The sequence below is a fragment of the Plectropomus leopardus genome, chromosome 19, assembly GCF_026936395.1.
Source record: "Plectropomus leopardus strain MGB_pleo_1.0 chromosome 19, ASM2693639v1, whole genome shotgun sequence".
In the NCBI taxonomy this organism is placed as follows: domain Eukaryota; kingdom Metazoa; phylum Chordata; class Actinopteri; order Perciformes; family Serranidae; genus Plectropomus; species Plectropomus leopardus.
Genome location: NC_142194.1, coordinates 4,044,832 through 4,069,985, shown reverse-complemented (window position 1 = coordinate 4,069,985; position 25,154 = coordinate 4,044,832). Strand labels below are relative to the sequence as shown.

Here is a 25,154-nt window from a genome sequence, read left to right as displayed (position 1 = left end):
CATATGATAAATAGAGTAAAATCAAGTCATAAAAATAGTTCAATCAATGCCAATAGCATATATATATAATAACATGAAAACATTTTGTTATAACCTTAAAATATCATGTAAAAAATTTCTAAAAACGCCAAAGACATCTTACATTAAAATATATGTTGATTTAAAATAAAAACATCTTACACACATATGAATCATGTAACTCAGGGTCCATAAAACAAACAAACAAAAAAAAACCACATACGATAAATAGAGTAAAATCACGTCATAAAAAATTGTTGAATCAATTCCAATAGCCAATAAATATTATAACATGAAATCATTTTGTTATAACCTGAAAATATCACGTAAAAACATGAAAACATCTTGTTACAACAATAAAGTTCCTTGATATAGACTAACATAGAAACAGTAACTAAGAATAAAAAAAAACTTGTACTCGTGTTTATAATAAAGTATTTAAAACGCCGTCAGATATCATGAAACCCGGAGAAAACTGCAGCAGCTCCACAGACCGTCCACGGGGCGGCGGTCTGCGGCGGCGGAGCCTCCATCGATCCAGCCTGGTGACTGAGGAAGAAGAGCGGCGCACACAATGCACTGCTCGGCTGACAAGGGTTGTGTCTCCCTGATTTTCACCATAAATTTCCAATTCAGTGGAAACTTGTGAGGGAGGCAGCAGCGGAGCCGTCCTCCTGCTCTCCGTGTGAATCTGCACTTTGGATTTTTTTGTTGTTTTAAAGCGAGAATACGAAATCTTTGACCGGAAACGTCGGCGAGTGGTCCAAACTAATCCTAAAAACATTGGATTACACAGAGAGGCTGCATGAAGGAGCTGCCCAGCCCGACGGGGGCTTGGCCGACACCCTCGTTTATGGAAATCGACACCGAGGCTTTGATATTTGGGCCTTGATTTTTTTTCTTTATGATGGAGGTGCAACGAGGGAAGAGTTGCGATTAAAGAAACGAGATATTATCATTTTACGGGCGATTGTTTGTGTAAAAATAACATATTGTTCCGGCTTCCTTAAAAAAAATGAAAGGTTTTGCTAGTGGCTAACAGCTGGATCGGCTAACGCTAGCTAGCCACAGTGCTAACGTTACGTCTTTCTTTTGATGCGAATTCAACCGTTACTAACGGCCATCAGTGTTTCGACAGGAAAAAACAATTATTATCTTAGATGCGGGATATTAGCTAGATTTATAGCAAACTGTCCGGCTTGTCGGTGTTTCCAGACTCGTTTTAAGAATATAGTTTTATTCTTAGGTTGAATATATTGAAACGCATCGAGTTAGCCGTGTACATGCTAACCAAATGAGCTAATTGGCATTTAGCATTAATTTAACTCAGCCAGACAGCTAATTTTACTCATTTTAGATTTGGGGTAATTCACAGTAGCTGTCAGCAGTAATATTTCATAATAATACACAATAATGTCACGGGTGTTAGTGTGTTGATACCGGATATTTGGGCCTTGCTAACTAACTAGCTATCATTTTTTTGCTAACAGGCAAATAAATTTGTCAGCGTGTGCAGAAATTTAGGAAATCCCTCACGCAAGATTGAGCAATGTTGGCGTGATATTCATTTCGAAATTTATCCAAAAGGCCCGTTTTGTCCGTACACGGCTTGCACTTGTCTCTTTTATTTGTTGTTTACATGACTTATGTGGTTATCGGTTGAATTTCTAGCTAGGTGGCTAATGCTAGCTTTCTACGGGACACAATCGGCTAATATGTCCTGACATTTGTGTGTCGTGGATGATTTAAATCCCCATGTGGAGCTAAGTTTGCGTTCAGATTCATTGAAATGACACTCAAATTTCGCCGAAAGAAAGGCTCCGATGCCGATAGACTCTTGTCAAAGGACGGTAAATAATAGCCACTGGTTCCATTAACGCCATTTTAACAGGGGCTCCCTGCGAGGGCCTGTGTGGTGGTGTTTTATTTGCGGTTCGGTGCCCTTCCTCCGGACCGGGACTTGACTAAAGTGCCTTTGGGTCTCACTGGAGTTACAAAAGGGAGGTTTGAACATGGAGGGCCCGAGCAGGAGCACTGGATTCAGGCAGAGCCGGCGGTCCCGTTCACAGCGCGACAGGGAGCGGCGGAGGAGGCGAGTGGACCTGGCCGAGGAGCGGGCCACATCCCTGTCCTCAGGCTCTGATCGGGAGGCTTGTGGGACGAACAGTGTGCTGGGTCCCGGTGGGAGAGAATGCCGGCCCGGTTTTGGGAGACACAGGCCTCCACGTCGGAGGAAGAGGGAGTCCGTGTCCTGCGAGGAGGACATCATTGATGGCTTCGCGATTGCGAGCTTTGTCAGCTTGGAGGCTCTGGAGGTAAATATCTACATTTTTACACCCAGCTGTCATTCACCAAACTGCATTTATTTCACACAGTACTACAGACAGATACATGGATCACTCTTTTTTTTTAAAAACTGTATTTATTGAGCCCCCCCCCACCACGAGAACACTGTAAGACAATAATGCTCAACTTATGGCCCGCGGGCCAAATGTGGATTCACACTGGAAATTGTTTCTGTACTTTTGGTACACATAAAGTGCCAGAGTGCATAAAACAGCATCGAAATAGAACTGGTTTGTAAAACAAACAAAAAAAAAAGACAGTGGAGGATCCCCACAACCCCCGACAAAGGTCCTGCCTTAACCCCTAAAGTCCTAAAATCATAGAAATGGCCTAAAATAATAGAAATGTCCTAATTCCTAAAATCCTAGAAAAATCCTCAAATTTTGGAAACGTCCTAAAATTCTTGAATGCCCTACAATCGTAGGAACGTCCTAAAATCCCAGAAACATCCTAGAACCATTGAAACTTCTTACAGTCCTAAATATGTCCTAAAATCATAGAAACATCCTAAAATCCTGGACACTTCCTCAAGTCCTAAAAACCCTCTAAAATCCAAGAAACGTGCTAAAATCCTATAAACGTCTAAAAATTCCAGTTACATCTTTAAATTGGAGAAATGTCCTAAAATCCAAGAGACATCCTAAAACCCTAGAAATGTGCAAAAAATCCAAGAAATGTTCTAAAATAGGAGAAATGTCCTAAATCCTAGAATAGCCGTAAAATATGAGAAATGTCCTCAAATATGAGAAACTTCCCAAATCATAGAACTTTCCTAAAACACGGGAAATGTCCTAAAATCATAGCAATGGCCTAAAATTAGAGAAATGTCCTGGAATCATAGAAACATTTTTTGGGGCTTCTGCGACTGGCCCCTGGCCTTTTGTCATTTTGCAAAAGTGGCCCCTAAGCAAAGCAAGTTGAGCATTGCTGCCTTAAGACAAATGTGTACAAGCTAATAAAACATTTAAATAAAAAAAAAGAAGAAGAAGAAAACAAAACAAAACAAATAAAGGCAGCTCAGCCCAACAGACATATGCAGGAGGTTACAGCAAATGTGCCATCTATGTTTCAGGTAAACAACAGATTACAAGAGTTCAGTTCAAGGAAGCTCCTTGTGAAATAATGGCAGAAGAAGATTTTTCAGATAGGTAGCCTGACTTTGTAGAACTGATCGGCTTTGCCATGTGTAGTATGTGTAAGATATTCCAAAGAAATCTGCTCAAAAATAGCTTTAGACCAACCTGTAACAGAAGGGCTTCCACTGTAATAATATGTTTTTTCTTGCAGAAAAATTAAGAATATTGCAAAACTGTTTGCAAGTTGCAGCAGTTGTATGTCGATTTGGGGGGCCAAATATCAAAGACATTGGATATATTTCTGAAACAATATCAAATATTTTCTCCATTTCACATAGAATTTTGGACCAGTATTTCTTCAATTTGCATCATGGCCATAGACAGTAGTTTAAGGTACCTCTCTCAGTTTTACATTTTAGTTACTGTTATCATTATCAGCACCAGTTTCCCTTAAAGGAATGAAAACAAATGCTTCTACCTTGATGTTGTTATATCACTGCAACCCTAGATAATGTGTGCAACATACAGGGTTAACAAACCAAAATGTGCGTTATGAACAGGCAAGGAAATAAATGTCTTTGTCCACCTGCCACTGTGGCACTCCATAGATTACCATTGTTTTTTTCTGGCTGTTGAGTAAAGCAAATCTAGGAGCCACTTGCACATTGTCCCAGAATTTGGCTGGTGGGTGGTGCAATTTCCAACCCCAGTTGTAATTGATTGGCGTTTATGCTTGACTACTTCTAATCGTTGTTCTCTTTACTCATCTCCATCACGTCAAATCATGCATTCCTCCCTCCAGCTAAAAGGCTTCAGATTGAACTCCTCAACTCTTGACACTATTCCTTTCTCGGAGAAAGCAATCCTCTCAGGCCAGCCCCAAACCCCAAGGCATCCCTCTGATGGGTTCTAGAGAGGCCTCAATTATTCATGTCCTAATTCACTGAGGTGTTGATGAGCTGCCAAATGGCTTTTCAGACTGAGAAAGAACTAATTCACATGAAATAATTTAAATAAGTATAACAGCACAGATTGCGTTGTTAAAGTGCAAGAACTAGGACTCTTCACATAACATAAATCTTGTTATAGCATGAAAATATCTTGGAAAAATTTTAAAAAAATGTCTTTAAGCTGAATGTATTGACCACTGACTGTGCTACTTCAAAACTGTGAAGAAAAAGTAAAACAAACAAAAAACTATTACTATAGAATGGCAGATAATTGGTTAATTAGCAATAAGTTTCCACCATACTTTGATAGGTGTAACACATTATAGATATGTGTTTTTATATCTATATAATTCTGCATATGTTGACATGATGCAACAGGCATTCTGATGAAGAGAAAATAATGAAATAAATATGAGCTTATCTGCCTTCAGGGTGGGTCTGATGGCATTTGTTGCATCAGAATCAGGAAACTAAACTATCTGTCAGTAGGTCATGGTTTTATAAACACACAGACAGTTCCACTATTCCCCTGGGTGACTTCATTTTACAGTCAAATCAACCAACAAATGCCAACATTGTCTTTATGTAATCATCTGAAACTGCTAATAGAAAATAAGTCAACATACCAGCCAAAAAAAAGACAGTGTTTACTGGTGGAATTTGGCAATTTCCTTTTCTGAGTTTCTAACTTCCTGTTTGAATTTATTAACAGCAGTAAGTGCCCACAGTTATTCTGTTGAAGATAATTCATAAAAAGTAAACAAATATAAATAACAGATCCAGATAAGCTGTAGTTACCTTCATGTTGTTGCCTGCTCTTCAGTTTATTTTAGTCCGTCTAAAGGAAATTAAAATAATGTCTTTTTATTAAATAAACAGCATGATCTTAATAATTTTAAAGGATCCAGCCAATTAGAAAAATGACAATATACGGCACTTAATAACTTGTGTTGTCATTTTTAATTCATCAAACTACCACTGGGATTTAAGACACAACAGAGTCGTCACAGAATACATGCAGCAACATCACCTTGAAATTTCCTGATGTTATCCCATTGGATTGCACTTGTTTTATGCATTTGAAATCTCGCTCAATCGCACTCAATGTAAACAATTCCTCAGGGCTCCCGGGATCTTAAAAAGTCTTAAAAACGTTAAATCCTTAAATCTAAAACGGAATGTCTTAATTGGTATTAAAATGTCTTAAATAACTCTTTCAAAAATGCTCAGACATGGAAAAATAATAAATAAATAAATAAATGTGATAAATGTTTATAGTATATAAAATGAATCAAATTCCTCTCACATGAACATTACTAAGAATAAATAAATAAATAGCTTAAATAAACACAACACAATATTTGGGCAAAATTGCTCCTCACCCAGGGCTCAACTGGTGGAGCGGGCGTCCCATGTACAAAAAGGCTGTGACCTTGGCGAAGTGGCTGTGGGTTCGATTCCACCCTCACTCCTTTTCAGCATGTCACCCCCTCTCTCTCCTACTTTGACGTTGATATGTCTGTCCTGTTCAATAAAGGGAAAATCTTCAAAAATAATCTTTTTTTTTTTTAAAAAAAAAAAAGGTCCTTCACCCAAACAAATTGATGCAAATATAGGTTGCTGTAAATAAATATCTTAATTTTAATTCAGAGTGGCATTAAAAAGGCTTCCAAAGTCTTGAATCTCACCTGCTTTAAGCTGCAGGAATCTTGATCCATTTTCCTTAATGGTTAATCAATTCTTTTTTTCTCCACATCTCTCATGGGATTTGAAGAAGCACTTTGTACTCAAACTATCTTTTCATAGTAGTCACCGCCTCCCAACCCTTTTTAGTTCTTTTACAGCCAAGCAACGCCTACTCGCAACCTCTCATCACCAACTGGTTTATCCTTTTTAATTATTACACTGGGCCTGAAGAGATAAAATGTTCCCATATTTCACCAGAAAAAAACAGAAGAATATATCAGAAATGTAATGTTTGGTGTGGGGGAGAGATGCTTTTTCTTTCTTTTTCCTAATGTGCAATTATCTCAGAGCTCTTCAGGTAAATAAGTGTGGGTCGTGTACTGTTCTTTTTGTGAAAAACAAACAAACAAACAAACAAACAAAAACAACTGAAATTGGACTTTTATTATGTTAAAAAGAATGTTGATTTAGGTTGTAAGACATTTCTTTTATTTTTGCTGTTCTATACATGTAAACAAGGTGTAGAAATTAAAAACAACACAACCTGGGGCACCCAGTGGCTCCGTTGGTAGAGTGGACGCCCCATGTACAGAAGCTGTTTCCTATTCAAATATCAAATTGACTTCAATTTTCCAAAAGTCTTAAACATGCTGAGGCACAGGGACTATGATTTTATGAGTTGTTTTTTTCTGATGTTGCACTGTAAAATCTCAAAGTAATTAATAATAATAATAATTAATAATAGTTATTATAATTCTTGTTTTATTTGCTGAATAATTGAATGAGTTCCTTTTCTTGAGCTTGTCATGATGGGAATCCAAAAAGTGGAATCTCATGTGCAGATTGAGAAACACAAAATCATCCAGAAAACTGGTCATAAATTCCACTATAGAAAGCTTTTTTTTAATAATAACACACAATAAGAGCAAACTTAAGTAAAGATAATCCAACTTTCTCACTGGACAAAAAAGCCATGTCTTTTGTTACAATAAACATTCATTCAAATTAAAAAAAAAAAATCTTCAATTTTTGTTAATAGAAACTTGGTCTGTAACTGGATTCTGAGTGGCATTAAAAGTCTTAAACCTACCTTGCTGTACACTGTAGGAACTCTGTCCGACCTGCGGTTCTTTGCTGCGTGTCGTCCCCTCTCTCTCCCCCTTTCATGCTACGGCCGTCCTATCTCTAATAAAGGCAAAAAAACCCCAAAACCTACAACACAACCATAAATTCAAAACACCATATAATTGAGTCTGTACCCAAACAGCTGAAGTCTCATGCTGGCTGCTGCATTGAATTCCATCATTTTGGTGTCTCTATTTTTGCGATCAGAGTAGTAACTTTGCAGAAATGAGCTCTGTCAGGACATTAATGAACATGTAGCCTGCCTGCGGTCTTTGCCCTTAGGCCTTCTCATTGATGCCAGACATGTAAACACTGGTTATTGTTTTCTTGTTATCAGATGGACTGCTCTCTGAAGCCCAGTCAGCGCACTGATATGCTGGGAAGGAGGAACAAGGGGAAGAGAGGGCCCGAGGAGAACGGAGGAGGGCCGCTGTCAGAGCCGGAGGAAGGAGCCCCGCACAGCTACTCCAGCAGCTGCAGAAACAAGAGGAGAAAGATAGAGGTGAAGTTACAACTCTACTGGGCCCGAGTGTTTCGGTTGGATCCACCTTCATCTTGTCATGTAGGATGTCGAGCTAATTCTGAAACAAACAGCAATGTTTACATTTCTGTCACGCTGCTGAGCGGTGTGTCCTGTCATTGAGAATGAGCCTGTAAAACTGGTTTACACCTGTCATTCAGAGGGCTTTTGTCAAGGATGTCAGGTGATCTTACAACCAGGAATGTAAACATATTTTACCTTTTCATATTTAACTCACTGTACATTTTGCATTTAGTGTTATTTAAAACCTATTTTAAATATTGTGTATCTTTTTTTTAGGGCCATCCTTTGGAAACTGGCTACATTGTAAGTTTATTCTCTTATATTATGGCGAACATGATGTGCAGCATTTCTGCAAACTGATCTAAAACTGTACATTGCCTGAAATATTCTTAAAGATGCAGATCTGAATGTTTTTTTGTTTTCCTGTCTTATTTCAGTGTGACACAGAGAGTGACACTGGAGACAAGGTGTGTACTGCTTACTTGTTATAAATATTTATTGCAGAAACACAGTTTGCGCTGAGATTTGTTGAAATTAAAATATTGTGGGGCGCCTGTTAGCTCAACTGATGGAGCTGGCAACCTGTGTACAGAGGCTGTTTCCTCGTCACAGCGGCTGCCGGTTCGACTCTGAAAAGTTCCCCGCAGATCTTTAAAAAGTCTTAAAAGGCATTGAATTCATTAATCTGAAAATAAGGCCTTAATTGGCATCAAATTGGCATAAATTATTAACATGCTGAGGCACAGGGACTATGATTTTATGAGTCTTTTTTTCTGATGTTGCACTGTAAAATCTCAAAGTAATTGATAATCATAATCAATAATTATTCTAATTATTGCTTTATTGCTCAGTAATAGAATGAGTTTCTTTTCTTGAGCTTGTCATGATGGGAATCCAAAAAATCGAATCTTACATGCAGATCGAGAAACACAAAATCATCCAGAAAACTGGTCATAAATTCCACTCTAGAAAGAAAATTTGACCTAGATGATCTAACTTTTTCACTGGACAAAAAAAGCCATGTCTTATGTTACAATAAACATTTGTTCAAATAAAAATTTTCTTCAGTTAATAGAAATTTGGTTTGAACTGGATATCGAGTGGCATTAAAAAATCTTTAAAAGTCTTAAATCTTCTCTGCCGTATGCTGTGGGAACTCTGTCTGACCTGCGGCCCTTTGCTGCGTGTCGTCCCCTCTCTCTCCCCGTTTTCACGCTTCAACTGTCCCATCATAATAGAGTCAAAAAGCCAAGAAAAAATCTAAAAAAAAGCAGAAAGAAAGGCACTGTAGCCAGTTGACTGTTGTCAAAGGACGGTAAATAATCGCCACTGGCTCCACCGATGCCAATTTAACAGATGACAAGATGTGCGTTAGAACTGATTGCTGTTTATGCTTGACTACTTTAATCTTTGTCCTCTTTACTCTTCTCCATCATGTCCAATCATGCATTTTCCCCTCCAGCTAAAGGTGTGAAAAGACTTCAGATTGTACTCCTGAACACAGTTTGCACTGCTCGCATTGTATTTTTTAGTGGGAACACACAATAAGAGCAAACTTAAGTTCAGTGAAGATGTTTTATTTATTAGTCGGGTCATGTAATAGTCTTACACTCTTCATCCAGTCTCGATAGCTGATTGACATGTTGATTTTGGTTGGAGTATAAATTAATTATTTGTTTTGGATGCCCATGCAGGCCTCTGACAACGACATGGACCCAGTCTTCACAGTCAGTACGAGGAAAGGTACGAGAAATTCACATTTATGAAACGGTCAAATAATGTGTCCGTCACAGGCTAATATTATATCCAACCTGCCGCCCTTTGCTGCGTGTCATCCCTTTTCTCTCTCACCCCTTTTATTTTTAAGCTGTCCTGTCAAATAAAGGCAAAACAAATCCTAAAAATATCCTAAAATAAAGGAAAGATCACTAGTTTGGCAGCCCATGGTGTGCGTTTAGTCAAAAAATTATATTTTTCCAATTTTCCAAACTTTTCTCTGGTTCATTTTGGACCTGCTTTGACTGCCCTTGGAACTTGGATTTGGGCAGTTTTTAAAAATGTTTTAGGTCCTAAATCTTGTGAAGACTTCTCGCTCAGTATTGAAGGGAGTAACTGTTCACAAAATTCAGAGTTCGGTTTGATACGACGCAGTGGTGTTGTGGTACAATATGTTTTTGCTACAGCAAAAATGTAAATATGCCAGAGAAATGTCTTTAATTTGGAATTTTTAAATTTAATATAATTTAATTTATTATAACCTGCATCATAAAGTATGGTCTGTTTTGACTTAGAAAAGTGATGGAGCTGTACCTGAGTGACCCGTCTTCTGTGGTGTCTCCTTAAGCAGCATATTAAGCCTTTGAAACCTGCAGCGACATCACTCAAGCTGCTTTCAGACGCCTTTCACAAGCTTTTAAACCTTTGAACACTGAGGAAACTGATGTGATTTTTATTAAAAAATTTATTTAAAAAAGCTAGGGGACTATGTCAAGGGAAAGAAAGCTAGGCGAAAAACTTCAGTATTACTTTTATTATGAGTAGTATAGAAATCAAGCCAACTTGCTCAGGTTTCAAAGGGTTAAACAAAAACGGTTCCTGATAAGATATAACATGTAGTCTTTTAGTTACTACCAAATACAAACCAAAAATGCAAACGTCAGAGAAATGTCCTTGTTTTTTAAATGTTATTTTTATTTTGTTATTATTTTGGGACAAAGCAGGAATCAGTCTGGCTGAAATGGGCTCGTGAAGGAGCGCTGTAACGAGGCTCAAACACATTAAGCATGTTCATAAAGCCTGTGTTTTCCACTTCAGAGCACGGTCTCATATCCGCGGCCATAAATGTAAGATTTGCTGCAGTGATTTATTTTTCCCTGTCTGAATCGGTTAGTAATGGCTGCCCACATGCTGCAGGGATAATGTTAGTTTGTAGCGTCTGTGTTGCTTTTTGTTTTCATCTAGTTGCAATGACTGACACACCGGGGTAATGTTGGCGTAAATAAGCTGACATCATTTAAAAAAACCTACCTATTCCCTAATTTGTGTTTGTGGTCCTTCTCTGTACGTCCTTCGTCCTGTCACTTTACACTGTAATGTTCCAGAAACACAAAATGCTGACTGATGTTTTCTTCTTCAGTTGTGGAGCCCGCGCCCTCAAACATGGGCACATCCATGGGCAAAATCTGCCCGCCCCTCCCGGCCCGTTGTGGCGGCGTCTCAAGGTTGATGGTGACCCCCAGAGTATCCGGCCTGGAGCGAAGTCAGGAGAAAAGCCTGGAGCAGCATTTCCCAGAGCCTGTTTCTTCTTCTACCTCTTCTGCCCCCTTCTCTCGCCTGCCTTCCCCGGTCGCAGTCCCGGGCTCGGTCCCCCGGTCCAGCCCGTTCAATGGAAACGGCAGCCGCCACAACGGCAGCCCGCCGCTCTCCAAACCCAAACCCTTCCTCACTCTGCCTGGACGATCTCACTCCATCTACAACATCAACAGGTGTGTAAAAATCAATTAGAAAAGTTTTTTTTTTTTTTAAAAAGTAATCATAGTAATATCACTACTAAAAATTTAGAAATGTATAAAGACTAAAAATTAAATGAAATAATTAAAAAACAAGTTTAAAAAAAAACAACTCAAAAAATATACACTGAAAATTACAAAAATATAACTAAAAATAAAAATATATAAACTTAAAAAATTAAATAGATTGGAATCACAATACAAAAAAACAACTGGCTTATTTTTTTAATTGATTATTTATTCTTTCTTTTTTTCTCAGGAGCAACACCCCGGTCAAACCCGTTTCATCTGCTTCATCTGTTGCGTCTTCCGCATCCTCCATGCGCCCCCCGACTCCTTCCACCAGTGTGTCGCTGCCCTTCAACAGGGGCTTAGGATCCTCAGGGCCCCTCAGACCCCCATCCCGAGCCAGCTCCGGGGCCTTGTTCTCGTCCTCACCCGGCCTGCCTCCCCCTCTGCAGCAGGTTCCCGGCCACTCATCAGCTGCAGGTACAGTCGACAGGAGCGCTACTTTTCACTGCTGCCACAGTCTGTGGGTCTGTGTCAGCTGTTCATGGGAACACAGTGACTAATGTGAGACTGAAATAAACCAAACCCAGACTTCCTCTGGCGGTTGTCTGGGTTCGTCTGGGGTGTTGAGGAAGTTGCATATCGATACACAGACGTCTGATCTAGTCAGAACTGCATTCAGAGAGGCTGCAGGTTGTGTTTGGAGACTTGATAACTAGCACCTTAAACATCACAATTTTTTTTATTATTGTGTCTGAAATTAACTCTAACAATTGTAAACACAAGCAATATAATGTAGCAAAATTAGGTATTTACACTTAAAGCTACTTTAAATTTACTTTGAAGTAGTAAAAATGCATCTGTGATACAGTGGGGGAAAAACAGATCACTTAAGCATAGCAGTTTTTCTTTAAAGGATTTTTAAATTGTTTTTTTAAATGCACAGATGTAGTTGCTGTTTTTGTTGTGATAGTCTATAGCCCTTTATACACAGAGGTCAAGAATAGGGTCATATATAATGTATAGCTTGTCTTTAACTATGGTTAGCAAATTACATTATCAATCTCCATGTTTGGAACATCAGCAGCGTAATGTCTGCAGAAGGAGAGGCAGAGGTGGAGGGAGAGAGGGTACAGCCGCAGCCATTTTGCAAAATTCAAATCTTTTTAAATAAAACAACTATTGAACTGTTCTTGGGCAAAATAAACGCTGCATATGCACAAGTTTTTGTGACAGACTGACTCCTCCGGGGCTCACAGTAAATGCGGTCTGCTGTTTTTTCAAGTTGGAAAATAAAAGAATGACATTGTGCAAATTTCAGTGGAAAGAGAGAGATAAAACACAGGCGATTTATAGTTAGCCGGCTATTTGCAAAACGCTACATAGAGACACGTTATTCTGTCTCAAAGAGGCGGGCTGAGCTTTTGTTGCACCTGTTTTTTATCATTGGTTCGTGGAGTTAATTGCATAATTTTGGTAGTAAATGTCTTGGCATAACCACGCCCAAACTATAACCCATTATATCAGGAGAGATTGCAAAAACTTCGGTGGCAATATTTTGAATTTGGATTCACACTGATTCCCTTTGAGATGGTTTTATGTCCATAAGACCCTAAATTACATAAACAGAGAGCTGTTGTGAATTTTCCAGTGACGTTCAGTTTAAGAGCCACAAAAATATAACTAAAAATAGTGACTTGTTTTGTTTGAATTCATCGATTTATTTCCTCTTCCTCTATTTCTCTTCACTGTAGACCAAGAATTACTGCGTCAGAACTTAAACTCCCACTTCTTGAATTCACAAGAGCGCGAGGGCAGACGCAGCGTCCCAGGGGCTGAAAACAATGCAGCTGCGGGCCGCTCCACTCCCGGCGGTCCGTCGGCATCGAACTCTGGACCGGGCTCGTCAGGCCGGGCGTCCCAGAACCAGTCGAGCATCCCGCCCATGGCCTTCCAGTTCCATCAGCACAACCACCAGCACCAACACACGCACACGCACCACTTCACGCCCTTCCTGCACCCCACAGCGACCGCACCGCCTCTGGTGAGACGCTCTCTGTTGTTATGCTGAACAGCTGTGTCGCACTGGAAATTCCAGTGAGGCTGGAATGTGGACCATATTCAGTTTTTTGAGATGTTTTAACCCACGCACTGCTTTTTGTCTTTTAGTTTGACAAGTACGCAGGAAAAGTGGACGGGCTCTACAGACACCCTGTGAGTATTCAGTGTAATCTTGCTGATAAAGTTTACAAAAACAGCCTTGATTAAATTAAGTTGTTCAGCTGTTCAGTGGTCAGTAAGCTGTATATGTGTGTGTTTGTGTCATGGTAGTTCTTCCCACAATACCCGCCGCCTTCAGTGCCGAGTATCCAGCCTGTGATTCCTCCCACTGGGCCTTTCAGCTCCTTGCAAGGAGCTTTTCAGCCAAAGGTGAGTACAAACTCTCTACATCTTTGTGTTACTTTTTCCTGGGCAGTTCAGAAGCAGCATGTTGTCAGGGGAAATCTCTCATTACCCGGTGTAATTATTGTCTAGACACAGTAGGCGGGTTTGCACAAAATTTTTTTTTCGAAATGTCAATAAAACACAATTGCAAGATGGCTGCGTTTTTATTAAGTGATGTTCTGCGATTTCTCATCTCGTGCTAACATCCCAGTAACCATGGCGATGGATGTTTAAAACATCAGCTGGTTTATTTCTATTGCAGCCACCGCGCTAGCCGTCATTATTTCCTATCTAAGGTGACGTAAGCGTGTTATGGAGCCATGATGGAAAGGCGAGCCCCTTACATGTGGGAGCAGCCACATATGAGAGGTTTCTGGGAAGTGATAGTCCATGATTTCACCGAGGAATTGTGGATTCAAAACTTGCAAATGATCACATAACTGTTTTAAAGAGTTATGTGATGCAATAACAGCTCTTGTAGCCCCTGCTGCATCATGAGGGAGCCAGTTCCTACTGACAAGCACATAGCCATAGCATCATGTGACCTAAAAAAGATAAATCGATAAAAGGGAGTTTTTTTTAAATTGACATGTTTCCATTAGGCTTATTTTACATTGGCAAATTTCAATTAATGAATTTCAGGGTTCATGGAAACCCGCCTAGTGACCGTCCATTTGGTCACACTGGAAAAACACTGATGAAAATATGAAGAGTGTTTGATAATATTTAGGGCTTCCCAGAGAAAGTCACGAGCACTGGAGGGTAATTAATATTGACTGGTGCTGCGCAATATTGGAAAAGAACTGCAAAAGCAACATCGTCTGAGTGTTTTTTTTGAGAGACAAAGAATTTAATAATATATTAAAGATGTGACATGTTTCCTTACTTCTCAAAAACGTGCATTTGGCCCCACTAGCTACAGTTAAAATGGCACTGGAAGAGAGAGTTGTTAATGGTTTGCAGAGCTGTAGATCAGGAAGTTAAGGCTCATGCGTTGCGTTGTGTTGTGTTGTGTTGTGCTGTGTGTGTGACAGCCTCTTGTCCCTCAGGGAACGGGTCCAGATATAACTGCACGACTTGGGGTTGTGCCTCACCACCTGCAGCCCAAAGACCCCAGGGTAAGGACAACACTTCAAACCAAAAGTTTGCATCATCACTCTAGAGATGTCCTCCTTTTTCCTGTTTGTATAGTTTTTAAGGACCAAAGTTTAGGTTAGGATGTGCTGCAATATGGGCCTAGTCAGAGCAGTAAAGAGTGCAAAACTATTCCTGATAAAGAGTGAGATATGTGCATTAAAAGTGGTTTCACACTTCTGTTTTCTTGTAGCTAACTGATCCATTTGGGACATCGTTGAAAATCAGTAATGTAAGCAAAAATAGATGTTTTTGAATCCCTTTGGCTCCTTAAAATCTTCAGCCTGTTTTTACTTTCTCACTGCTTCACTCACTCTTTGCACTAATCTCACTTGTAATCTTGACTGCTACTGGTCTATTCTCTGCCCTTGCACACCCAGTTAGATATCTCAGAAGCCAGAAATTACCCCACGGATAATGTATGTTTGTTCTTTCCTCTGCGATTTTTCTTGTATCCTTGCTTATGCATTTCTCACTGGCTATTTTTTGTAAACTCCCAAACTTATACTGAGCTCTAGTGGGTAACTTTATATCCAGATGGAAAACATCAGCCTTGTGTAACGGCTAGACGACATATTTCTGAACAACAGGAACAACATCTGACTCTGTGTGCAAAGGCTTTAAAGGTGTACACGCAAGATTCGTGGAATAACACGGTAAACCCCTGTAATTTTTGTGCTGTGCAGAAACCAGGAAAGTGGTGTGCTATGCATGTATATGTGGCCTGGATGATTCTGCATCATCAGAAAAAAGTGAAGGTACGTGTTTCTTATTGAAATCACGAGCTGCAACGTCCCCAGATTGTAGACTTTATTGAATTTTATTTTATTTTTTAAATTTGATTTGATATATGGAACATGTAAAAAAGAAAGGAGAGAAATGATGATACAGACCAAAAAAATGATATTTATAGACGAAACGAAAAACAAAGCAAAAGAAATGGTCAAACACTTGATGACTTGGTTCAAATATCTGAAAAGTAGTCATTGAATTTTATTTAACTGGCTTTCTTATTGATTTAAACCCATAATCTAATTAACTAAACAAATATGCATACCCAAAATCTAATATTTACAATTTTTCATCATTATTTAAAGGAAAAATAGGAAGATAAACTAGGAAAAAATAAATATTAAGTAACTAAATAAATACACAGTAACTCTTGTAAATACCTGGTCATTACCAAACCCCTCTTCATATCTGTGCCTTGTGGAAGTCAGGCTTTTATACATTATTTTAAACTGGTTTGTGTTTTATATTGATAAAAGATAAAGACGTTATTTTTATATGAGATATTCAGTAGTAGACAGAGAAATAAAAGGTGTTGAGAGCTCTTTTCAGTGCCGGTTGAACTTTTCTGCTCCCCTCTCTCAGCTGATGCAGGCTGATCCTCACAAGCTGGACTTCCGTAGTGACCTGCTGGCCCGTCTTCCTGGAGCTGGGGGACTGGGCCCTCTGGGGCCCATTGGAGGAGCCCTGCCTCCCACTCATGATCTCACCAGACCTCCCAGTCTGTTCTCAGCTGCAGGTGCATATATAAACATTTTGTCTGTTAACTCTAGGATAGCCTGGAAAAGACACACACAAAAAATCCTGAATTTGAGAATACAGCGGGGTAAAAAAAGAATAGCCGAATGCCTAAATTGACAAAACAAATACCTACCGAATAAACAAATACCTGAATATCCAAAGATTTGGGTCCAGCTCTTCTAATTACTAAAAGAACTTCTCTCACCACGCGTCACTTTGCATTTTGATCCGTCCTCTCCTCACATCCCCGAGGTTTGACAGCCGTGCTCTGTTGAGTCACAGCATTAACTGTGTGAAGAGCTTGATGCACTTGATTTGATAAGTCGTGACATTCTCTTTCCTTTACTACCACTTCTCTCCCTCAGGGGCAGTCAATCCGTCCTCGGCTCCTTTCATCTCTCCATCAACGCCCCACTCCTCGTTCCTCCCACCGACTGCACACTTGGGTAAGAGCAGCTTCAAAAGGCACATCTGTATGCCACTTGTACACCAGCGTCTGTCACTCTGATTCACTCCAGGTTTTACTTTGACCTTGGCCATTCATAAACTAGTGCAAATCAATTGTTTGTAGAGTTTCCATACGTCTGTGTAGAAATATAATTCCATGAATGTTTGTATCAGCACAGTGTTTTTTAACTTAAACTTTTGTTTTAGATCCGTACGGCCGGTCCCCACCCTTCACCCCACTGGGAGCTCTTGGTTCTGGTGCCTTTGGAGGACTTGGCAGCCCAACACTGGGTCAGTGATACAAAATCTCCACTCATAAAACACAATACCTGAGGGATAGGCTTGGATTTTTCAAACATCTGTCTCAATGTAATGCACAAATTTCACGTATGTTGAATGATTGAGTTGCCTTCAGGCCAGTAACAAGAGGCTGTGTTAGGGTTAACACAGCAGGTGGGTCAGCGTCAGGTGAAACAGCCAAATGTCATCCAGTGAGTTTGCTTTGCGTAATAGATCCCAGATACTTTCATAGAGTCAGTTTTTTTAACCAATCAGTCCTGATCATAATTACCAAATACTCATTAGTTTTAAGAATTTAACCCTTTAAATGCCAGTTTTTTTTTTTGACATGATACTACTATCTTTTAGATAAAAAACACAAAAAAATTCAATATACTACATACAAAGTAGATTTTTTTATGATAACAGTCTGGGATATGTCAGTGATTTGCAGCAACATTGCTTGTGACAGTGCACCTTGTGGAAATAGCATTTATTTTCTCCATATGACAAATATGGTAAAAATGACATAATAATACAGTGCATGTTTTTATGCTTTGATGGCTGTGGGATCAAATATGTCAGTTTGAATGAGTTGCATTTTTTAGTGCTTAACAGTCTGAATGTAACACTTTCATTCACGTGTATTTTACTTTTGTAGGAGCTGAGCTGAAAATTCTAAGATTAAACAAAAATACACAATCTTGCCAAAATGTATGCCATATGCATAAACACAGCCAAAATTATCAGAAAATGAAGAATGAAAAGTGCGTAATTCCCAGTTTTATTGGTCATTTGAATCATTGACTTCACTTTTCATGAAAATCCACAATCTTTGATTCAAAAATGCGTTCTTAAGTTCAGCTGATGTTAAAATGAGACTTCAGCAGTCACGTCATCTCTTAGTTGTGCGCTGGCAACAAGCGTAGATCCAACCACCAACAAGTGTGTCCCTGCCACGACTCACAGAGGAAATGCTCTCTGGTGAAGCACACAGCGGGAATTTGTTCTAGTACATCGATATGTGCTCTATTTTGGGAGCCTCATATGTGCTCCAGTAGAATTTTACAGTGTAGTCGCATTGAAAATGATATCACCACAGCCAGTATGGACATAAGGAATAAATACAGTAATCAATAAATCAACATTCATGTTGTGGCATGATGAGCGTAGTAATAAGACTTAAAAACATAATGTCTTCAGTTTCCCTGCAGTGACACAGCTCTGTCGTACTGTTACGTACAGTATATACACACGTTAAACACTATTTAGGGTTTCATTTGTCTGAAAAGTTCAGTGGTTTCCTTCGATTTCGTCAAAGAAAAGAACATGTGTGGGCAGAAAACAATTAGTCCTCTCACCCACGTCGTGCAATATTTAATGTTATTTAAATTCATAAAATCGCTAACACCATCCATCTTGAGTGGGTGAATATCATAAAACACACAATTTGGCACATTTTGTGATTGGAGAAGCCCTCCGTGCTCAGCTAATGAAAAATGGTGTTGAGCTTGTTGTGGCTTGCAGAGTCGCACCTTTGCTGCTTAACGCTGCCAATCAAGTGCGTTCAGAACAGCTGTTTTTGGTCTCCATGGAAGCCTTCACAACAAATTTGACATCTTTGTTGCTCTTGTGCAATTAAAGTAGGAATTTGTAAACTAAGAACACATGAAGGACAGTCTGGAAACATCTTAAAACAAAAAAAAATGTAAAGAAGTAACTTACTATGACAGATTATTGTAGATTTTGCAGGTTATTATTTTTGAATACTGTTAAAAATAAAACTGTTAGTACATCTTTATATTTACACTCAGCAGCTAACCTGCAGATGTGGTTTTGGGTTGTAAAGCTAACTGTTGGCTGCACTGAAAACAGGAACTGGGCGAGATCGACGTCTTCCTCTCGTTAACAGATAATTCACAGTGAGCACGAAAAAGAGAGATATTGTTTTGCTTCTTTTGACAGTGCAGTAGTGCAGCGTTTAATTGAAGGATAAGAGTAGCCTCAAATACATCAAAATGATTTTTTCTCAAAAATCTGTCTGTAGACATTTCAGTCTTTAAATAACTACAGTGGATATTTTGTGAGGAACTGAGATCTGGTTCTGATATTCTGCAGTCATAAATGCACAGCCTTTCTGCCTTTACGGCCACCAGTGGAGCTTTGATCCAGGCCTGGGTATTGTTTAATTTTTGGGGGAGAAATCCTGGTGCCAATATATATTCTGGGGGTTTTTGTATCGATAATCAAAACAGTACTTTTTTTCTGGCTACATTGCTGCATTTTATTTCTTCAAAAAAGTGTATAAATGCATTTGGTATATAAAGTCCTCTAACACTTGCCGTAAAATAAATTCACCTTAATGTATTTAATATAACGTTTACATAATTATGAAAGGAAATAAGGAATTAACAAATTAATTAGTGAATAAACAAGACTAATCTGACTGGGGACCAAGCGTAGTTTCTTTAGTTTTTCGGACACAAGTTGGTTGGTCAGCAAAAAAGTTTTGAGATTAAATACCCAGCTCGAAACTTGCCTCATCTTTGGCTACAGCTCTGCAGCCAAAAATAATAATTATTGATACATAAAGACTCTGAATATTTGGTTTTAATACTCATTTTCCGCAGTGTGGACACACCAGTACCAGCCGGGCTTTCTTGCTCTCTCTGATAGTTGATGTTACAGTCGTGCTGCTGTTCTCTGCTGCCAACCAAGAAAATAACCTTTTAGTTGTCCTGTTGTTGTTATATTCGGATGACTGCGGCTCACAGTTAGAGCAGATCTTTCACTAATCGCAGTTTGATCCCTGACTCCTCCAGCCAGCATGTCGGAGTATCCTTGGGCAAGATACCGAACCCCAAATTGTTCCCGCTGCTTTACTGTGTGTGTGTGTGTGTGTGTGTGTGTGTGTGTGTGTGTGTGTGTGTGTGTGTGTGTGTGTGTGTGTGTGTGTGTGTGTGTGTGTGTGTTTGATTGGGACATTAGTGTAAAAGCACGTTGAGTGGTCGAAAGACTGAAAGAGCGCTTTACAAGTGCAGTCCGTTTATCTTTTAATACCAGGGTTTTCACAGTCATGGAAAACCTGGAAAAGTCATATGATTCCACAATCTGATTTTCCAGGCATGAAATAGTCTTGGAAATAGTGATAATCTTTGAAAGATTTTTAAAAAAAAAAGGTCATGGCATTTTGTTGTGTTCAGTGAAATAATCACAGGAATCTTCTGCGTCATTTGACATAATGGCAAATTTATTTTTTGTAGCTGATGATACACGAGTTACACGATACACTTTATTCTCCCTCAAAGGGGAAATTTATCTTGGACTCAGTGCTGCACAGATAATGTCTCCGCACTCACAATAAAAAACAATAATCACACCATTACATTAAAAACACAACAGTCTAAACAGAAATAACATCATATGTACTTTTGCACATCGTCCCAGTCGCACATAACACCTATGCACGCACCCAGAAATAAAAACACCGAAAGACTTAATGACTCACAGTTCCTCAGGCAGCATTGACAACATCATTTAGCTCTAACATGCGTCCATGCGTAACATTTTGTTTTTCATACGTTTCTTCCATCTCTCCCTCCATGTCAGCCCCCTGACTCACATCGTGTGAGTTTGGATCTGATATATGTGCAAAACACTCTGCAGGTGGGGCGAGGACAAAAAAATATATTATTGCTCCTTGGAAAGTCATGGAAAAGTTTTGATATGTTGTCCATGAAACCGTGTGAGAACCCTGAAATACGAATTTTAAATTGTGTGCCCTAAATTAGAGATGTAAACACCGTTAACCGTTACTCAGTTAACCGCTGAGAAAATGTTTGAAGGGTTTCACGTGTCGGTCTGTAGTTAAATTTAGCTCGTCTGAGGTTTACGTCACTGGTGTCCCGACCCAACAGTGTTGCCGTGGAAACATTGTCCTCACCCTCAGGTCTCCCTCTAGGTTGCTCTGAGTAAGCGTCTCCGTTTTGAGGAAAGTGTGTAACGTGTGTTTCTGGTCTGCAGCAGGATCTGTGTTCGGCCCCAAAGATTCACCAGCTAGTGTGGTCGGAGGTCTGTCCACCCCGAACCACCATGACCCCTGGAACCGCCTACACGCCGGCCAGTCTGGGTTCGCTCCCGGTCCCAGCTGGGCGAAAGGGCCAGACAAGCGGGACGAGCGGGATCGAGCGAAGGACCTGGAGAGGAGAGACGTCCCCCACATCAAGGATGAAAAGGACAGGTATGACATTCAGCTGCTTTCAATACAGGTTTTCAATTTAAAGTTTTTTGAGAAGTGTGATGTTAGTCGGCAATCATAACAAACATGACCATAAACAGACCCGTGGTCTCAGATCTCACAGCGAGATGAGGACCTGTCCGGTGAAAATCCACAAAAAAACACAGAATAGATCTAACCGACTGCAACACATTTACTCTCATATCTCAAAATCACAATTGCAGCCATTTTTTTGTTAAATTCAAGTGTGACACCATTAAGATAATCATTGCTGTCAGCTTCATTCACACTACACACTCATGGGAATACACATTTTTCCAGTATTTAATTTTATTATATTTGTTGATTTTATTATGTTTAATTATTGTATTTTTGTTAAATTTTGTTCTATTTTTATATATTTATTTATCCTTTTTTTATAAAGCAGGCATTTGATTTGTTGACCAAAATATAGATAGTATGAAAGATACTACTTTAAAAAATTTTAAAAAATCATTGCTCAGTCATACATACACTGTCTATATGTGTCTAACAATTAATTTGTTACATTTAAATTAGATTATGAAGCATGGCAGTATACGTTTTATTTTATTATATTATTATATATTTTTTATATTATTTTTATATAGGTTTTAACATTTTTATTGATATTAATATATATTATGTATTTTATTTGTTATCAGACAATTTATATTAAAAAAGATAAATAAAATAAAATTACATCAATCAATAAAAAAAATAATTTAAGGTTCTATTATAAATCCATCTTTTATGCAGTTTATACTTATTTATAACTGCCACAACATGTACTTCTAAACACTGCAGTTGAAGTGATAAATGTGAGGATCGTTGTAAATCATTTTCGTTGTCCTCGTTGTGTTTTGCAGAGACAACATGCTGTACGGCCGACAACCTGTGAGAATGTCTCCAGTCGCCCCGCCCTTCAAGCCCCGCAGTAGCACCCCGCTCTCCCACATTAACGGCCACAGCAGCGCCCTGGGGGGCAGTGGTGGGCCGATCGAGGACCTGACACGCAGCTTAAACAGGGACAGAGACCGCGAGCGAGACAGAGACGGGGACAAGAGGCCGCTGCCGACGGTGTCCTCACGGGGGCCTCCTCTCGGCTCCTCATCTTTAGTAGCAGACAGAGACAGGCCGCGGTCTTCCTCGTCCTCTGTTCTCACAACTCCCCCGCCCTCCAACCGCTCGGCCCCGTCCCCCATGGACCTTTACCCCCGCCCGATGGCCCCGACAGCACACAGCCTCCACGGCGAACCCTCACACTCCCAAAGAGACACGAACCTCCCTTCTTCCTCCGCAGCTTCCGCCTCCGTCACGTCTTTGTCTCAGGCCAAGAAGTCTGACCGGACCACCACACCCGTCTCCAAACCTCCGCTGCTTCTGCCGCCCGTCAAGGTCAAAGAGGAGCGGAAAGAGGAGCCGGAGCACATCCCCATCACCCTGCCGCCGCCTGCGCCCAACCACAGCTTTGACCGCCCCAACAGCCATCCGCACCACCCTCGCTCTGGTACTCCCTCCTCCTCTTTGTCACTGACTCCCACTCCCGGTGTCCCCCTCATGCCGCCCACTCCGAACGCGCCGCCACACCTCTCCCTGCTGGACCGCTCCAGAGCCATCGAGGCTTATCTGGGGAGCACGGGCGCCGCGGGGTTGGTCATGGGTCCAGGAGGAGACCGCTTCCACCACGGTCCGGGCCAAGGACCGCCACAGGGCCCGCACAGCTTCACCTGGGACCCCTGGAGGGACCTGGCGGCTCAGCAGCAGCATCATCAGCATCGTAGGGAAGCTTTGGCGCTCCGCTCCGACCCTCACCTCGCCCTGCGCTCCGACCCACATCTGGCCCGTCTGCTCCAGCATCAGCGCCTCGTGGAGGCAGAGAGGGTCGCGGCTGTCGCAGCTGCAGCCGCCGCCGCCGCCGCCAACCCTCACCACCCTCCGACGTCTACCTCTTCTGCCTCCACCTCCGCTGTCCGCCAGGAGTTCGGCCTCATGGCGCCGCACTTCGACCGCCCTCCTCACCTCGGAGCCCCAGGAGGAGGACTGATGGACGAGGAGCAGCGCGCCCAGATCCTGAGGGAGGACTATGAGCGGGCTCGCTACTTCGGGATGCACCCGCACCTCCCCGCCGGCTCTCACCTCTCGAGCCCCTCTCATGCTGCTACTGCCGCTCACCTGGAGCAGCTCCACCCCGGCCTTCTCTCCCACTCGCTCCCCCACGGAGCGTCCCCCGCTTCCCAGCACCACGCCGGCCTCTTCGCCCGCCTCGGCCCGCTGAACCCCCACCACGTGCCCAACGGCATCCTGGCAAAGACCCCCGCGGGCTTGGTGGGAGCTCTGGCGGTGGGGGCGCCGCCTCCGCTCATTCCGTCCATCACCAGCCGGTCGTCCACGCCGCCGCGTAGACTCGGAGGGCCGGGCGAGCTGGCGCTGTACAGCGCCCACAAAGACGGAGAGTCCAGATAGTACAGGGACAACACTGGAGGAGTGTAAGGGAAATGTCAGGATCACTGTGCTGCTCTCAACCTGCCCCCTTTTCCTCTTGCGGACTACTAAACCCCGCCCTCCCAGTTACACCGCCCGAAACAGGGTCACCATGACTGGCTGGAGGTGACGGTCGGGAAATGCAAGACTCGTCAGTGTGACTTGGAATATGCGCAATGGTTCTATCAGTGCAATTTAAAGGTACGTGGTTTCTGTGCATCCTCGGTGTGTTTTTATTTCATACCGGCCGTCGGTCCGTAGAAAGAGGCGGCCGACGGCTCGTCTTTCCTTCGTCAGGTGAATTACGATCCATCGTTTTCAAGCCTTTTTTTTTTTCGGGTGGATTGGAAACGACTTCCAGAGGGATGCACACTGTGAAAACGCGTCATCCTCAGCTCGGTCAGCTCGTGGGATTCGATTATTAAGCCTTCCTCAACGTGAATCAGCCCTGATTAGGTCTCGTGGACGAGGGCGTCTTTTCATTTCGTGGTAAAAGTGGTGCTTTCTGTTCTGTCTTTGTGTCTTTTTGTCAATGTGGAAAGACGGATGAGATCATTTTAACGGTAAGCATCGTACCTCCTGCTTTACCCCCAAAAATCCACCCCCTCACTGATAATGAGATTTTTTTGTTGTTCTTTTTTCAAAGGATGAATGGCGAAATGAACTGTGCTACACTGTGAGTGACCACGGTGTTTTTAGAGCTTCCTGTAACTGTTTCCCACTCTCCTCTCGACTATATGAACAGGACCAGATTATAGTAGTCTAGAGAAATTGCCTTTGTAATTATTATTCTTAACATTAATTATCTTCTATAATAATAAATATATTCACTGTTATGTTATTTGTCTTTGTTTCGGGTATCAACCAGTACTCTCTCCCCCAGGTAGTAAATATGTTTCTAAATCGCGCAGAAGACAAAAAGGCTCACAGGAAACTGTTTTTTCGATGCTCGTGGACATTAAGCCGTCTCCATCGCGACCTCCGACCTCGTCACGGATCTCATGTTATTACGCCGAGAGGGAGGTTTGCCTGTGTGTCATTGGTTGTGTGTTATATCCACTTTGGGACTATGGGAGCCTTGTACATTGAACTGTCGAGTTGTTTCATCAATAAAAAATAAGTTATATACACGGATAAGTGGGACATCTGCTGAAGAACTGAAAAAAAATATAAGGACTTTTGTCAAAAGACAACTAGACAGTGGGTATCCTGAGAGGGAAAAGACTGGGTCGATTATTTTAATATGACCATTTTATACCTTTCAAACCCCTCCCCTAGAGACCACAAAGATTAATTATTAAATGAATTGTTGTTTAA

The 25,154-nt window shown here is 41.1% G+C and overlaps 1 protein-coding gene across 6 annotated transcripts; it reads left to right on the top strand.

Moving 5' to 3' along the window:
- Positions 1 to 555: 555 nt before the first annotated feature.
- On the top strand, positions 556 to 25,154 carry fbrs (fibrosin). 6 transcript variants are annotated; one of them, XM_088069715.1, is made up of 18 exons: positions 556 to 2,333; positions 7,539 to 7,703; positions 8,022 to 8,048; positions 8,183 to 8,212; positions 9,440 to 9,488; positions 10,882 to 11,230; positions 11,514 to 11,743; positions 13,018 to 13,307; positions 13,433 to 13,477; positions 13,595 to 13,693; positions 14,758 to 14,826; positions 15,036 to 15,074; positions 15,529 to 15,600; positions 16,217 to 16,370; positions 16,738 to 16,818; positions 17,027 to 17,110; positions 21,125 to 21,338; positions 22,223 to 25,154. In XM_088069715.1, the coding sequence occupies exons 1-18, from the start codon at positions 2,031 to 2,033 to the stop codon at positions 23,817 to 23,819; spliced, it is 3,897 nt and encodes a 1,298-aa protein (XP_087925841.1). In that variant the 5' UTR covers positions 556 to 2,030; the 3' UTR covers positions 23,820 to 25,154. The 6 variants fall into 6 exon arrangements, with proteins under 6 accessions (XP_087925841.1, XP_087925840.1, XP_087925839.1 ...); XM_088069714.1 differs by having other exon boundaries at positions 21,122 to 21,338; XM_088069713.1 differs by having other exon boundaries at positions 14,743 to 14,826.

What these genes read in the sequence shown, in the direction of transcription:
- fbrs (XM_042507415.2), top strand. Translation starts at nt 2,031, where the DNA reads ATGGAGGGCCCGAGCAGGAGCACTGGATTCAGGCAGAGCCGGCGGTCC. An exon ending in ACGGGCTCTACAGACACCCT is followed by an intron (nt 13,478 to 13,594) that starts GTGAGTATTCAG and finishes GTGTCATGGTAG; the next exon opens with TTCTTCCCACAATACCCGCC. An exon ending in ATCAAGGATGAAAAGGACAG is followed by an intron (nt 21,339 to 22,222) that starts GTATGACATTCA and finishes TGTGTTTTGCAG; the next exon opens with AGACAACATGCTGTACGGCC.